The 16311-nt window shown below is 49.6% G+C and overlaps 1 protein-coding gene across 2 annotated transcripts; it reads left to right on the top strand.

The window, feature by feature from the left end:
* Positions 1 to 13041: 13041 nt before the first annotated feature.
* On the top strand, positions 13042 to 16042 carry LOC147465942 (high affinity nitrate transporter 2.5-like). Of its 2 annotated transcripts, XM_086522884.1 has the most exons (5): positions 13043 to 13180; positions 13280 to 13985; positions 14117 to 14462; positions 14590 to 14996; positions 15095 to 16042. In XM_086522884.1, exons 2-5 carry the CDS (start codon positions 13405 to 13407, stop codon positions 15498 to 15500), a joined length of 1740 nt encoding a protein of 579 aa, XP_086379010.1. In that variant the 5' UTR covers positions 13043 to 13180; positions 13280 to 13404; the 3' UTR covers positions 15501 to 16042. The 2 variants fall into 2 exon arrangements, with proteins under 2 accessions (XP_086379002.1, XP_086379010.1); XM_086522876.1 differs by having other exon boundaries at positions 13042 to 13985.
* Positions 16043 to 16311: the final 269 nt, after the last annotated feature.

Genomic DNA, 16311 nt, shown 5'->3' with positions numbered 1-16311 from the left:
ACCACCACCTTAGAGCAGAGTCCTACATAGTATTAGTAATATTATTAATATTAACCTAAAGCTCCAAATCATCAGTCATACATGGATTATTTTGATTTAAGAGTATCAAGGAGACAAAGCCCTTAAAGATAGTAATACTCTTTGTGAGCTCCTTCGAGGTCAAAAGGTCTATTAAGCAGTGATGCCCCTTGGTCCCCTTGCTTTATGCCATCGGATCACATCCTCTCATCACGACGCTCGAAGTAAGTGTGGCGTGAGGGGAGATACAAGGCTTGACTTTACCGGGTAATGACCAGCTCCTGGAAAAACTGCTCGCATATAACTCGCTCCTCTTCTAAACACGTGCCCCCAGGTTGTCAGGAAATCTCTGGACATTGTGCAAATGTTTTCCGTGGCCTCAGGTTGCAAGTGTAACATAGAGAACTTAAGGCTAATCTCCTCTCGAAAAACGACTCCGTCGACCCTTCTGACTAGACAAGGGAGATTGTCTCAAAAGGGAATATCTTCAGGCACCTGGGAGCCCCCTTAGGGGTGGATGTAACTCGCAAACAAAGATTCATTGGGTCCTTGAAAAAGTAAGAACAAAAATGAGAAGGTGGGAGTATGCTTTTCTCCCATTCCCGAGCCAGATTAAAGTGAAAAATGCATTATGCTCCCTTACATTGCCTTCATCAGCCCTAGTCTTCTTAAGATAGCTAAGTGTCACTGGACCAAGATTGGGCTATCATGACCAAGGATATGTTAGATGCATCTAAACTTGGTTCGAAAGGTGGGAAATGGAAAGGGGTAGAGATTCACGACAAACTTTTAGCCCCTACATGGTCTAGCCTAAGTCTAGGTGGCATCTTAGGGGAATTGGTGAGGAAGTGCAAAAGAGCAGTTTGGGTATTGGAATGGGGGCAATAAACCAAGTACTTCAAGAACTCCATCTTGCACCGGACCCCCTGGCTCGCTAAAGTTTTAGGACCACCACAAAGCCCCTATTGGATAGAAACTGCCAGGAAAGTTAATAATAAGAGTCTGAATCGGCCTGTTCACTTATGAGACGATAACAGTAAGAGCTAGAACACCATTGACTTGCTGGCAACCCAGTATCAACTAAATGGCTATAAGATATTGCTAGTCAACAAAGTGATAAAATAGGTGGACAAGGTTGTAATAATCTATGAATTTGGTTTTGAGTGGAACGCCTGGAGGTGGCTCCCCCATTCTAAAGGCATCTATCATGCATTAATGCACAATAATAATTGGTCTAGACCCCTCAACAAATATGGAAGAGACAATGGCTAGAAGAACAGTGGCCGGAGGAAGTCATGGAGAACATCCGAAAGCCAAAGTGGCCGCAGTTTATGAAGATATTTTTGTGGAAGGTGATGTGGGTGCTCTATCGATGGCGATGGGCGTAAAGATCCAGGAAAGAGGAGTTGGGTTCGATTGCTTCTTGGGGTGCACGATAGCTAGTGAAGATAATCTGGCCCACCTTTTCATGGAATGCCAGGCGATCAGAAGCCTAGTATGGAAAATCTGCAAGTGGGTCCAAAGGACATGGCCTATCGGTTTCTTCAAGACTGATTTGTTCTTTGGTGGCAAGAAGATGGGGAGTCGTGCTCTTCTAATTTGCACTCAAACTGTTAGTACTTCTTCTTTCACCATTTATAGCAGGCGAGGAACCGCCGTGTCTTTGAGGGAGACCTTGATCTGGCAAGCTTCTTAGATATTATACAAGAAAGTAGAGTGATGATCTATACGCTCGGAAGCAAGCAAGACTCAAGAGACTTGTCTAGGGCCAGGTTGGCAACCTGCGACGAGAAGTAAAAGCCTAGAACTATAGTTCACCTACTTTGTAAAGCCGATTATGATTAGCCTCAATGGCGGGCGGTAGACATCTTAGCACCTCAAGGCTTGAGGCTGTTCTCTAATTTTTATGATGTGCTTGATACATTTAACTCACAAATTGTGAGTTTTGGGGAAAAAAAAAGATAGCCTACTCTTAATACTTCCGTTTTTTTCCCCCAAGAATTGAGAGCTTCTCTTCATGACTAACAGATGAGAATTCAAGAAGAATGAAATACTTTTACTGGAATTTTAACTTCAAGATTGACTTTTTTTTTTTGCAAAACTCACAATTGTGAGTGGATAGTATTAAGAACATCAGAAATATACACCAACCTTGAGCTCAGACCGAGCCTTGAGGGTCAAAGGATTACAAGTTTTTTGCTTGTTGACAGAGAAACCACAATTACTCCTAGGCTTTACTTATTACAAGACGTCATCATGACACGTATTGTTCTAGACCAGTCCTCTGAGGCTTGTTTGCCTCCGATCATGTGGAACGTCACTCTGCTCTCTTGTATGAATTTAATGATCCTTTCCCAAATTGAAGCATGTCAAGGCCTAGTCTCCAGGAGCTAGATTAGAGTGAAAAATGCATTATGCTCCCTTACATTGCCTTCATCAGCCCTAGTCTTCTTAAGATAGCTAAGTGTCACTGGAAAGAATTCTTAAAACCAGCAAAAATATTTTTATGAAAAAACAACACGAAAACCTCTAGACCATGGCCAAATGGGAGTCGGTCGCTCGATGAGTGGACCAAGGAGGTCTCATAATTCTTAACCTAGTTGCCCATGCTAAGGCCCTGTGCCAAATGGGAGTCGGTCGCTCAACGTCGAGTGCACGAAGGAGGTCTCGTAATTCTTAACCTAGTTGCCCATGCTAAGGCCCTATGCACAACATTCATGATTTCTTTGGCTAAACAGGACCAAGATTGGTCTATCATGACCAAGGATATGTTAGATGCATTTAAACTTAGTTCGAAAGGTGGGAAATGGAAAGGGGTAGAGATTCACGACAAACTTTTAGCCCCTGCATGGTCTAGCCTAAGTCTAGGTGGCATCTTAGGGAATTGGTGAGGAAGTACAAAAGAGCAGTTTGGGTATTGGAATGGGGGCAAGAAACCAAGTACTTCAAGAACTCCATCTTGCACCGGTCCCCCTGGCTCGCTAAAGTTTTAAGACCACCACAAAGCCCCTATTGGATAGAAACTGCCAGGAAAGTGAATAATAAGAGTCTGAATCGGCTTGTTCACTTATGAGACTGTCATAATAATCAATATCTAATTCTCCTAAATGATTTCCTCATGTTAAACTGATCATTTAATATGGGGAAGTGCCAGGGGAGAAAAAGCTAGAATATTGGTTAAGCTAGCAGACCGGCCACAGTAGGGATCCAAAGGAGGGAAAATAGGGATCCAAAGGGGGGGGGGGGGGGGGGGCATCTGCAAAAGAGCCATGTGCAACAATGGGCTAAAAAGACCCTAAGGTTCAGCCCATTAAGACTTCCAAAATCCTAAGGTTCCAAAATTCAAAGGTTGTGTCCAAAGGTCAACCATAGGGGAATTGGATGCTTGGTGTGTGACCCAAAAAGTCTTTACAAATCCCTACATAGGAGGGGCGAGCCTTGGGAGTAGGGAATGAGAGAGAAAGTCACACACACACACACACACACACACACACAAGCTCCCTTTACACAAAGGGAATGAGGGACACATGTCAGCTCCCTAGCCCAGATGCCCACAAGGTGTGCCCAATTCCTATTGGATGGCCTTGGAGGTGGACCGATGAGAATTAGGCTAGAGTAAATTTAGTTTAATTAATTAAAAAAAACACTTAATAAAAAGAACCAATGAAAATTAAGTCTCCTGGATGACTATTGGACAGTCTCCCAAGGGGTCCAATGAGCATTCAACATCCCAATGGCTTGCCTGATTCCTATTGGCCAGGAGGCAAAGGGGTCCAATGAGACTTTAGTTGAATGATTAAATTACCTTAAGCTCTCAAAAAAGAGGAAAGGGGGACACATGTCAGAAGGCTATCACTTATACTGCTTAATTGTCATTGGCTAGCTCTAGGGAGGACCAATGGGAGGACAGCAAGAGCAAATAGCAAGGGGGCTCGCCCAAGAGAGAGAGGGGGCTGATTTTTGCAAGGCATAATCACACACCCACGCTCACACAATCTCTCTCTCTTTTGAAAGTATTGTTCATGCTATCTAAGTAGGTGTTATGCTTTTTGTTGCTCTCTCCACCCAAGCACTCTTGTAATTCTCATTAGGAATCAACTCTAATGAAATGCCGACTATGTTCATGATAATTACACACAAGTTTTTAGGTCATTAAATGTTACAGAGACGATAACAGTAAGAGCTAGAAAACCATTGACTTGCTGGCAACCCAGTATCAACTAAATGGCTATAAGATATTGCTAGTCAACAAAGTGATAAAATAGCTGGACAAGGTTGTAATGACAATCTATGAATTTGGTTTTGAGTGGAACGCCTGGAGGTGGCTCGGAAGTAGTCTTTTCTGGAAACCCCATTCTAAAGGCATCTATCATGCATTAATGCACACGAATGATTGGTCTAGCCCCCTCAACAAATATGAAATAGACAATGGCTGGAAGAACGGTGGGAGGAAGTCATGGAGAACATTTGGAAGCCAAAGTGGCCGCAGTTCATGAAGATATTTTTGTGGAAGGTGATGTTGGTGCTCTACCGACGACGATAGGGGTAAAGATCGAGGAAAGAGGAGTTGGGGTCGATTCTTGCTTGGGGTGCAGGATAGCTAGTGAAGATCTGGCCCACCTTTTCATGGAATGCCAGGCAATTAGAAGCCTAGCATGGAAAATCTGAAAGTGGGTCCAAAGGACATGGCATATCGGGTTCTTCAAGACTGATTTGTTCTTTGGTGGCAAGAAGATGGGAAGTCCTGCTCTTCTTATTTACCCTCAAACTGTTAGGTACTTCTTCTTTCACCATATATAGCAGGCAAGGAACCGCCATGTCTTTGAGGGAGACCTTGATGTAGCAAGCTTCTTAGATATTATACAAGAAAGCAGAGTGATGATCTATACGCTCGAAAGCAAGCAAGACTCAAGAGACTCGTCTAGGGCCAAGTTAGCAACCTGCGAATAGTAAAAGCCTAGAACTATAGTTCACCTACTTTGTAAAGCCGGTTATGATTAGCCTCAATGACAAGCGGTAGACATCTTCAGCACCTCAAGGCTTGAGGTTGTTCTCTAATTTTTATGATGTGCTTAATACAATTCACTCACAAATTGTGAGTTTTGGAAAAAAAAAAGATAGCCTACTCTTAATCCTTCCCCCCCCCCCCCCCCCCCCCCCCCCCCCCCCCCCCCCACACACACAATTGGGAGCTTGAATTGGGAGCTTCTCTTCATGACTAACGAATGAGAATTTAAGAAGAATGAAATACTTCTACTGGAATTTTAACTTCAAGATTGACTCTTTTTTTTTTTGTTTGCAAAACTCACAATTGTGAGTGGATAGTATTAAGAACATCAGAAATAGAAAAAAGCTCGCTGCTGTTGTACTCTCCCGCTGTGCCATCGCCATCGCCATCGCCTCCTCCCCCCCCCTCCCCTCCCTCCCTCCCTCACGTGCTGCCCGCTGTCCTCCTCGTGCTGCCCTCAGCCCCCGCTGCCCCCGCGTGCTGTCCCTCCCGCCTGCCTCTGCCCCCGCTGCCCCCCCCCCCCCCCTCGCGCTGCCCTGTTCCAACCTTTCTGCCCGCCCTCAGCCCCCTGCTGCCACCACCCGCCCTCAGCCTCATCCCATGCTGCCGCCTCACGCCCTCATCCCTTAGCCCAAACCCGTTTTATCCCCCCCCCCTCCCCCCCGTCTCGGCCCGTTCACCCATCAGTTTGGGCCCCCCGCCTCGGTTGCTCCCTGCAGTTTCGGCACTCTCGGCATCTGTTCCAACTCCTTGGAGCAGTGTTTGCGCGCCCTTCTGCAGCATCCTCCCGTCGTCCTCTTCTTACGCCACAGCAGTAGACACAGATGGAGGCTCCAGCTTCGCCACAGAGGGACTCGCCTGAAGCCCCCTCGCCCGACCCCGCTGAGCCCACCATTCGACTTGCTCTTTCGCCGACAGAGCAAGCGAGCCTTGCCGCAGAGGTAGAGCGCTTGCAGGCGACTTCGGTCATCTGCAAGGTTCTCGGCACTCGACCTAGCAGAGGAGAGCTGCGAGACCTTCTCCAGGCCCACCTTCTCGCAGAGGTGGGCAAGATCTTGGATGTCCAGATTCTCGGACGGGGGTACTACCAGATTGAGTTCGAGACTTCCGAGATGGCCTCCAAGGTCATTGCTATGAGTCCACTGGCCATCCGAGCATCACGCGCCCACTTTCGACAGTGGCGACATGGTTTTGACCCGACTTCGGATGTGCTAGTAGAGGAGGCAGACATCCCCATCTCAGTCTGCTTTCCGGGTTTACGGAGGGAGTACCTTCCACTTCTCTCCAGGATTGGCTCCGCCATCGGGACAGTCCTGGAGACACCTTGTATGGCAGCATCAGTAGCTGCCAAGGCGGCTGGCATCCCTTCAGTTCGAGTTTTGGTCAGAGATACCCACACGCTCCCGAAGGTCATCCTTCTGCCTCGGGTGAGTGGGGGTTGGTTTTGACAGAGTGTGGAGTACTCGGGTCTCCTGAACCAGTGCTTCATTTGCAGACAGATGGGCCACCTAGCGAAGGCCTATCCACGAAGGAGACCACGACCCGCACCCCAGCCTCAGCCCCAACCTGCCAAGGCTGGGCCGCAGCCACAGACAGCGACACAGAGCACAGATTAAGCGCCACCCTCCGAGCGTGGGGCTCCAGCGGAGGAGGGGTGGCAGCAGGCCCGTGGCCGTCGACGCTAGGGGCCACAGCGACAGCCTGGCACTCAGAGTGGCCCCCAGGTGCCTACTCAGCAGCAGTGGGTTCCCACGGGGAACCGCTTTGGGCCTCTTGAGCAGGAGGAGCCTCCTTCGCCAGCCTCCACCTCCGCTTCACCCTCGCCAGCCGCCCCGCCTTCCGATCTCCCCTCCTCCTCCTCATGCCCTCCCCCGCCCTCTGTTACCGCTCACCCCCCACCTCGCCCCCCCCATGTCTCTGCCGCCCCACCCCGCTTGTCCTCTCCCCCGCCCCCCCCCAGCCCCTTCTCCCCCTCCTCCTGCTTCAGTACCTCAGTCGGCTCAGGAGACTGGACCCTCGCCGGCGGCTAGGAGATCTCTTGGCAGCGCCTTTGCCACGAGTCGCCTAGCGAGAGAGGGTCAGCCCTTCATGCGGCCCCCTCTGCAGATTCAGACATCTTCTCTTGCAGCTATCCCGCGTGGTTTGACGAGCATTGACCTCCGACGCTACTGGGATTTCTTCGATTATGGGTTTACTCGTTTTCTTGGCGACTCCGTAGCAGACCACGAGGCAGCCTGCTTCAGAGTCCACGCTTTGTTCCTCGCCGCTAGGGGGACACAGGCCTTGGACTCAGTTGTTGGTTTCTCCTTCCCCCTCTGTGGCAGGACTGAGACAGAGTGGTCCCTCGACTCAGTGGTGGGATGGTTGCATACACAGGTTCTCGAGTTCTCTCACCACATGGGAGAACTTGGCGTTACAGATTTGCTGCAGACGTTGTGGCCACTGGCCAAGTTTGCGGTGACACCCCCAGACTCAGCAGGATGTAGACACATTGTGGTGTACTTTTTTGCTGATACGCAGTGTTTGCCTTGCTATGTATTCATTCATGAGGACTCCTGGACAGAGGAGGTTGCTTTACGCACGGCTCGCTCTGCTTGGGCTTGGACCAGGCACTCACTGCAGTCTCGCCTATCTAGAGGACGCTCAGATGCGGATTACTCCCCATCCAAGCGTGCTTCGAAGATAGCTCATCTTGCTGCTGCGGCAGCATCTGTTCTCTCTCGCTCCCCATGAGGATCGTCTCGTGGAACGTGCAGGGACTAGGTGGGCCCCAGTTTCAGCGATAGCGGGGCCGATTGCGTCAAGAGCTTCAGCGTTGCCTTGTGGGAGGAGAGATTGATCTCCTTATGCTTCAGGAGCACCATTTGTCTGAGAGCCGCATTCGGCGATGTGGTCAGATTTTGCGTGGACGCTATGATACCTTTTGGTCAACTGCTTTTGGACCTGGAGGCATCCAGGGTGGGGTATGTATGACTATTGCGGACTCACTACAGCAGGCCATTGTGGGCAGAGGGATTATTGTACCAGGCAGGGTTCAGTGGATTACTATGCAGGTTCAGGGTAGCCTTGTGGGTTTCCTGAACATCTATGCGCCCAATGTGGCGAGTGCTCGTGCAGAGTTTTGGTCACAGATTGTTGAGTCTTTGCCATAGGTTGACCAGTGGTGTGTAGGAGGGGACTTCAACATGTTGGAGGAACCTTCTGACACGATCGGAGGCAGCCATGCTACTGTGCATGGAGTCGAGTTAGCAGCTTGGGAGAGGTTTTGTATGACGCTGAGGGTCTCGGATACATGGCAGCATTCTGGCTTTGTGAGGCCTCCAGAGAGTCTTGCCTTCTCTAGATCGGACCGCAGAGTGGGAGGAGTGAATCTATCGCGCATAGATCTCTTCTACACTAGTGACCACTTCAGTGACTTGGGGGGATCAGTGGGCATCCTGGCAGGGACATCCTTCTCAGACCATGCACCAGTGATTCTCACAGTGGCAGATAGGTAGAGGAGTGGGAGCACGATGCTTTGCATCCCAGAGCGGGTCTTGTTGGACTCAGCACTCAGAGAGAGGGTCGAGGCTCTATGGACAGAGGGCATGGACAGCCAGGCTCCACCTGCAGACAGAGTGGCCTTAGGCCTAGCTCAGCTTAGCCACTTCTTTCTCCAAGAGTCTCTGGCTCGACGGGCTGCAGCGAGAGAGGAGGAGCAGCGTCTCAGACGAGGCATTGCTTCACTACAGAGGATGCAAGAGCAGCATCCAGACAGTCCATGGTTGGAGGAGCACTTACAGCAGGCTCGAAAGGAGCTTGCTTGCATAGAGGAGAGGTGCCATGAGTTTTCCTTTCATCGACAGGCATCTCAGTGGACTCAGGTGGGTGACAGGGTGACAGGTGGTTTTTTTGAGACAGTGGGACCTTGGCACTCGCATGCCAAGGTCAATCAGTTGAGGAGACCCGATGGGTCAGTTGTTTGTGAGCCTGAGGATATGCGTGCAGTAGCTAGTGACTTTTACCGTGAGCTACTTTCGGTTGAGCCCGAGTCAGAGAGACAGGATGCATGCAGGGAGCAGGTTTGGGCACAGATGCCCTGTCTTGTGACTAAGGAGATGCGGCAGAGGCTTGAGTTACCTCTTCAGCTTGAGGAGCTGCACACGGCTCTTAGGGCCTTCCCTCGTGGTAGCTGTCCAGGTGAGGATGGGCTGACTCCCAGCTTCTTCTTGGAGTACTGGGACCTGCTTGGCCCAGATATTTGTAGTGCCTTTCAGTACATTCTGCACACAAGAGTGATGCCGGATAGCATGAGTGAGGGCCTGATTTACCTCATTCCAAAGGAGGGTGGCTCCTTGGATGAGATTCGACAGTGGCGCCTCATCACCATTCTCAACTCAGCCTACAAAATTCTTGCCAAGGCTCTGAGTTTGAGGATTCAGCCACTTTTGGAGAGCCTTATACATGGGACTCAGACAGGTTTTGTCAAGGAACGCAGTATCCTTGACAACATCTTCACTTTTTGGGAGGCTTCGGCCCTTGCACGGCTCCGTGGGGAGGACCTTGTGATTCTTCTTCTCGATTTTGAGAAGGCATACGACAGAGTCGACTGGGACTTTCTAGAGGGCACGCTACGCAGGATGGGCTTCTCAGAGGCTTGGATCAGAGGGGTGTCAGCTTTGTACAGACACGCTCACAGTCAGGTGCTTTTGGCAGGAGGTAGAGGTGAGCGCTTCATGCTCACACGATCGGTCAGACAGGGTTGTCCTCTTGCCCCCTTTCTCTTTCTGTTCTATGCGGAGGCGATGAGCAGATTTTTGGTGTCACAGCAGGTTGGTTTGAGGGGCTTAGCACTCCCTCTACGGGGAGATGAGCTTCTGGACGCTGAGTTTGTCGACGACTCAGCCTTGTACTTAGAGGGCCAGGAGGCCAATTTACACAGATGTGGGCAGGCTTTGGAGACCTTCTGCTGTGCATCGGGCGCACTGATCAACTAGAGAAAGACAATGGCTTTCTCGGTTGGTAGTGCTCCTGTGCCAAATTGGATGCCAGGAGAGGGTTTCAGGTGGATTCCTCCAGGGACTGCAGTTCGGTACTTGGGTTGTCAGGTTGGTTTGGATTTGTCCCCCGAGTAGCAGATTGCTCCTCTTCTCCTGTCCATCAGGAGAAAGCTGCTACATTGGAGCTTAGCCCAACTTTCGCTGGCTGGTAGAGTAGTAGTTGCCAACCAGGTGTTGTTGGCGACTATGTGGTACATCACTTCTTGCTGGATCTTCTCGAGTTCTTGCATCAGCCAGGTACAGAGGCTGATCAGGAACTTCCTTTGGTCAGGTCACGACACTCAGATTGCCCGAGCCAAGGTGGCTTGGTCGGTCATCACACTTCCTTGTTCTCAGGGAGGGCTTGGGATCATTGATCCAGCACAGCAGAGCAGAGCCCTTCTTGGGAAGTTCGTCGTCAGAGGACTTCTTCCAGGCGAGGAGCCCTGGAAGGAGTTCTTGTTGTAGAGGCTTCGTGCCAGGGTGCCTCAGTCAGGAGTCCCTTGGCAACCTTCGACCAAATGGATCTTTACAGAGTTGCGTCGAGTTGGTTTGAGCAGGAGACTGGAGGACCGATTCGTTGTGAGTCTGCTTCGTTCTTGGGAGCTATTACGGCGTGGCCTAGAGCAGAGACAGCCAACGTGCACGGAGGACCGCCTACGGCAGCCCCTCGTCTGGAACCCCATGGTTAGCACTCAGCGAGGCCACTTGGTTGGGAGTAGGCCTCATGTTTCTTGGGGTCCCATGGCAGCAGGTCCAACGCGCTCTCTAGGTGACTGGCTAGAGTTCACAGGTTTGTCAGAGGAGGTGCAGGTTGTCCAGCTACAGGGCATGAGAGGGGTTCAGAGCATGTGTCAGGACATCTCAGAGTCAGTTCCAGCTGACTGGCTCACGCCTCTCGAGCCAGTAGCACCCCGGTGGATGGGAGCCTTCACACGACTGGAGGTTCTCATTTCAGTCAGGGCTTGCTCAGAGACTGTCCCAGCCCTGTTCTTCGAGCTTCAGGGTGGGGGACGACTACAGAGAGTTGCAGTAGAGGCCCCGCAGGTAGCAGAGTGTTGTTTCCAGAGGATCCGAGTTGTGGGCATCTGTGGGAGGACTTGCGTCATAGACCCTGACCCAGCAGCTCTTGAGACAGGACACTAGAGGCTATGGGCTTGGGAGTGCTGTCCACTGGCACAAGTACAGTGGGATCCTGGTGAGTGGCTATGGAGGGACCCATTCTCTTCTGTAGACCGCCCAGGAGTCCCTTTCTTTCAGTACACTGTTCGGCTTGGACGTCATATACTTGCAGCACAGAGTGAGGCCCACCCCGCTGCAGCACGTCATTGGCAGGAGGAGGGTCTCACAGTTGAGTTCTTGGCAGCTTTTTGGCAGAGGCTGTGGGACTCCAGACAGCCGAGGCGCGTCACCTTGTTCCAGTGGTTGGTTGCACACAAAGCCACAGCAGTAGGGAGCTGGCTTGTACATAGTGGTCTCTCGGCTGCATGTACAGCCTGTGACCAGTTGGTGGAGAGTCAGCGTCACTGTCTTTGGGACTGTCCCTCGGCCCAGCAGGTGTGGCTACGAGTTCTTCGGCTGATGTCTGCCCTCTCCACGGCTCGACAGTACACTTGGGGGGCAGCGGCTTGGTCCACCCTCACGGGCCCGGCACTTCAGTTTGAGCTATCTTCCACCAGCAGGATGATGGTGATACAGGGGGGTCGACCTACACTCCAGCCTGCTACAGACCTTACTCCACAGGAGTGGAGCAATGAGAGAGCGGAGTGTTGGGAGCTCATCAGCGGCCTAGCTCTCTGGTTCATCTGGCGGGCCCGTTGTTTCCGCGTCTTTGAGGCTCGCCTTGTACCACCAACAGAGACTGTTCGTGACTTTTGGCTAGAGCTGATCCATACTCTCAGAGGACAGCTTGAGGGACTACAGGGCAGCTCTGACCGCATGCGGGAGCGCCGCGAGGCTTTCCTTCGACTCTGGCACCCTGGGCCGTTCTACTCCATGGTCTAGGGGGTGCTCACATGGCACTACTGTCCACCTGTGTGGCTTTTCCCTCCTCCCATCTCTTGATTTAGCCCCATTGTACATATGCTGTTTTTTCATTGGGAGAGTCTCCCCACCATGCTTGTTGTAGCCCTCTCTTGCAGAGGTGGATGTAGCCCTATGGGCAGTTTTCATTAACTAATAGAAGGATCTTTTTCTCAAAAAAAAAAAAGAACATCAGAAATATACACCAATCTTGAACTCAGACCGAGCCTTGAGGGTCGAAGGATTACAAGTTTTCTGCTTGACAGAGAAACCACAATTACTCCTAGGCTTTACTTATTACAAGATGTCATCATGACATGTATTGTTCTAGACCAGTCCTCTTAGGCTTGTTTAGCCTCCGATCATGTGGATCGTCACTCTGCTCTCTTGTATGACTTTAATGATCCTTTCCCAAATTGAAGCGCCTAGTCTTCAGGAGCATGTTCACCTTTTGTCAAATTTGGTATCTACTAACATAATATGGCGGAAGGGGGAGCCCTTTACACGTGTCGCAATCTGCGACCTGAAGGCTAAAGTCCAAAACAAAAACAAGCCCCTTTGCACGCGATAAAGAGCTCCTGAGAAGAGGGGGAGAGAGAGAGGCCGGCTGCCAGCCAGCCGTACTAGTTTATGAAATGAGTAAAGGTTAACACCGTCCAAATTAGTGTGGCTACCAAATGATCTAACCTTTAAAGTCACGAGTGGTGGTGAGGGGACCGCTAATTTCTATGGGAAGCCCAACCAACCAAGCAAGACGCATGTGGTCAATCTTGTGAAGAGTGGCAGTCAGTACCACTGTCTTTGTACGTGGAAGTACTTTCTTTTAAACTCTTGTGCTGACGTCGAAGGCTTGACTTCTGTTTGGAAAGCTGGAAACCCAAGTTTCCTATTTCCTTGTCGAAAATTTCTTGTTAAATTCGAATTTTTTATTACATTCCAGCGCCTATAAGTTCGTGAACTGCGGCCAGTGCCATGCAAAATCTCTATTCGGTCTCTCTCTCCTGCCATTTCCTTCCCTCTCCAGCCTCTTCCTCTGCGTAGGGCTTATAAGCTGCTCCTTCTCTTTGCATACTCAGAGAGAAGGGTATTTGTAGAAAGAGGAGAGAGCCTTCGTGTACGTGCGTTCTCTACACACACACACACACAGAGCGAGCGAGAGAGAGAGAGAGAGAGAGAGAGAGAGAGAGATCTGTGATTCTCATTCTCTGTGCAGGCTCATGCGGGTTTAGGTTTAGAACTGTGGCTAGAGAGCTCTGGTGAGAGAAGTTAGATCTTGCTGAGCAAGTTCAGAGAGAGAGAGAGAGAGAGAGCTGACTCGGGCGCTAGCCTGACAACAAAATGAACAAGTACTCCCACAACGTCAATATTGTTGACAATCTCAGCCATGGCATTGGCATTGGCTCCGACACCTCGGATGTCGAAGAATCTAACAGTGTCAACGGTTTCGAAGAGCTCACTCTCGATCATGATGCTGCAGCTTCTACAAACCATCCTGCCCAGAAGCAGAGTGCCTCCATTGCAGCACCAGACGCAATTATCACCCCAGATCCGCCCATTAAATTCCCTCTCCCTGTGGATTCAGAGTTCAAAGCCAAGAGAATCGCCCTTTTCTCCTTTGCACAGCCACATATGCGGAGCTTCCACATCTCCTGGTTCTCCTTCTTCATTTGTTTCTTGTCCAGCTTTGCGGCAGCACCTCTGTTGCCGGTGATTCGGGATAATCTCAATCTCCGCAAGGAAGAAATTGGCCAGGCGGGAATCGCATCCGTTTGTGGTTCGATTGCATCACGCCTAGTCATGGGGTTTGCTTGTGATATTGTGGGACCAAGGTATGCTGGCGCATGTGTGATATTGCTCACAGCACCAGCTGTGTTCTACATGGCAACCGTGTCAACCGCAACAGGCTTCATTCTGTGCAGGTGATTTCTTCTTAATATTATGTTGCACTGGCTATAACGCTCTTGGACTAGATATAATTATATGGAATTCTTACGTTTTTGCACTTGTATCATGCATTAACCCAAGTCTTGGATCCTTGCACAATATGCAGGTTTTTCATAGGATTCTCGCTCGCAACCTTTGTGACATGCCAATTCTGGATGAGCTCAATGTTCAGCTCCCCAATTGTCGGCCTTGCAACGGGGATCACCAGCGGGTGCGGAAACTTGGGAGGCGGTGCCGCACAAATTATCATGCCTGTGCTTTTTGATGTTCTCAGCAACCGAAGCTTATTCGGTGCATCGCGCTTCACTGCCTGGCGATTATCTTTTTTCATCCCAGGTACTATTCAAGTGCTCATGGGAATCATCATGCTTACCAGCACTCGCGACACACCTCTTGGAAACTATCGGCAGCTCCGGAAGACGGGTGACCGTATGAAGGATAGCTATGTCAAGGTATTCTGAATGTTAATGACATGCTGACAATCATAAGAATGTCTATAGATTTCATGCTCTTTTCTGTCTCTTCCTCTCATATCCATGCTTAAAGTGAGCTCATTTATTACAACCTTTTATGTGTCAGGTTATCATAAATGGGGCAAAGAATTACAGGACATGGGTGTTAGGAATGATATATGGTTTCTGCTTCGGAGTCGAGCTAACGATTGACAATGTTATCGCTGAGTACTTCTATGACAAGTTCCAACTAACCTTATTTGTGGCTGGGGTGGTAGCCTCCCTCTTTGGGTTAGCCAACTTCATCACAAGGCCTTTTGGAGGTGCTCTCTCAGATTTTGTGGCCCATCGATTTGGCATGCGAGGTCGCTTGTGGGTTCTTTGGATCTTGCAAACGCTGTGTGGAGTATTTTGTATCATCTTGCCCAGAGCCAATGGTCTTGGGCCTGCGGTCGTCGTCCTGCTCATATTTGCCATCTTTTGTGAAGGTGCCGGTGGTGCTACAACTAGTGTTATCCCTTTCATTTCTCGCAGGTTATTCACATGTTCCCATCTCTTGTTGTAGATGTGTGTGTAAACTTATAATGTGGTGGAATGGAATATATTGAATGCGCTGCGATCTCTTTTGACAGGTCTTTGGGGATTGTTTCCGGGATATCCGGAGCAGGCGGAAATGTGGGGGCGATGTTGCTTCAGCTACTATTCTTCACCAACCCAAGCATAACCATGGATACCGGTCTGACCAGCATGGGTATCATGAGTATGTGCTGCACACTTGTCGTATTCACGGTGTATTTTCCGCAATGGGGAGGAATGCTTTGTGGGCCTTCGAGCAAGGCGGATGTGACAGAGGAGTCGTACTATGGAAGAGAGTGGTCCTCTCAAGAGGAGAGCATGGGGATGCACCATGCAAGCATGAAGTTTGCTCATAACAGCAAAGGGGAAAGAGGCAGAAGGAAGACGTCACCCGCCGATGGAGGCGAGGTGTTACCATCACTAACTAGAGTAGCATCTTATGCAACCCCACCACATAACTAATTTATGGACAGCACCACCAATGTGGTAGGCCGGGAACTGATCACCGTGCTAGAGCTTAGAGCCTCCTCTAGCTGATCGATGTTTGGAACATTCATAACAAGAGGTTACATCAAAGGAGGGAGCAAGATGCACATAATTTACATCCACTATATAAGTAAGGCCATTTATGCACCAATAGAGGCTGGGTCAGGGCATCATAACATTAACAAACTTGCAGTTGTCATGTCGGATGATTGCGGGACGATGTTATACACTATCGGGGACGGCGGTGGTGCTGGTGAGGAGCTACACATGCTTAGCTACACATGCTTGCATGCTTGCTCTCTAGAGCATCATAGTATGTGTTATATTATCCTTATAATGCAGCTCCAATTATATTGCCGCTCGATCCAAACCTCCCAAGTATATATAGCTCATGTGCATGAGGTGCCCAATTGCGGAGGGTACTGCATAGAATGAGTCTCTTGGATGATTCTGTTGTACATGCTTATATATAATTGTGTGCTAACTTTGAGAATCGGAATAAACTTCATTTCTGTCATGATTTCGAGCTGTTCATTATATCTATAACATGCATGGGTTAATTTTGGGTTCCTCATATCTCTATTTAGCTTTATATGTTAATGAAGTACTGTGAGCTTCATTACCCAAAAGGGAAATTGCAGTTTAATTAGTGTTATAATTTGAGCCGCTCAGTGATCCTTTGAATATAGCAAACTTCTTGCTCTTATGAAAGATATTTTAGTTCTATCAACTTCTGTCCTGTGCTTTCTTAACAAATACTTTTAATTAAGATCTGACTTGTAATTAG

The sequence above is a fragment of the Adiantum capillus-veneris genome, chromosome 1 (assembly GCF_014529385.1).
Source record: "Adiantum capillus-veneris isolate H3 chromosome 1, ASM1452938v2, whole genome shotgun sequence".
Classification (NCBI taxonomy): domain Eukaryota; kingdom Viridiplantae; phylum Streptophyta; class Polypodiopsida; order Polypodiales; family Pteridaceae; genus Adiantum; species Adiantum capillus-veneris.
Note: the sequence above shows the minus strand (reverse complement) of the source record. Positions and strands in the feature narration are given on the sequence as shown.

Bases quoted from the DNA above. Each gene is read 5' to 3' on its own strand.
- LOC147465942 (XM_086522876.1), top strand. From the start codon at position 13,405: ATGAACAAGTACTCCCACAACGTCAATATTGTTGACAATCTCAGCCAT. The intron at 13,986-14,116 runs GTGATTTCTTCT...CACAATATGCAG, and splicing joins ACAGGCTTCATTCTGTGCAG to GTTTTTCATAGGATTCTCGC. The intron at 14,997-15,094 runs GTTATTCACATG...CTCTTTTGACAG, and splicing joins ATCCCTTTCATTTCTCGCAG to GTCTTTGGGGATTGTTTCCG.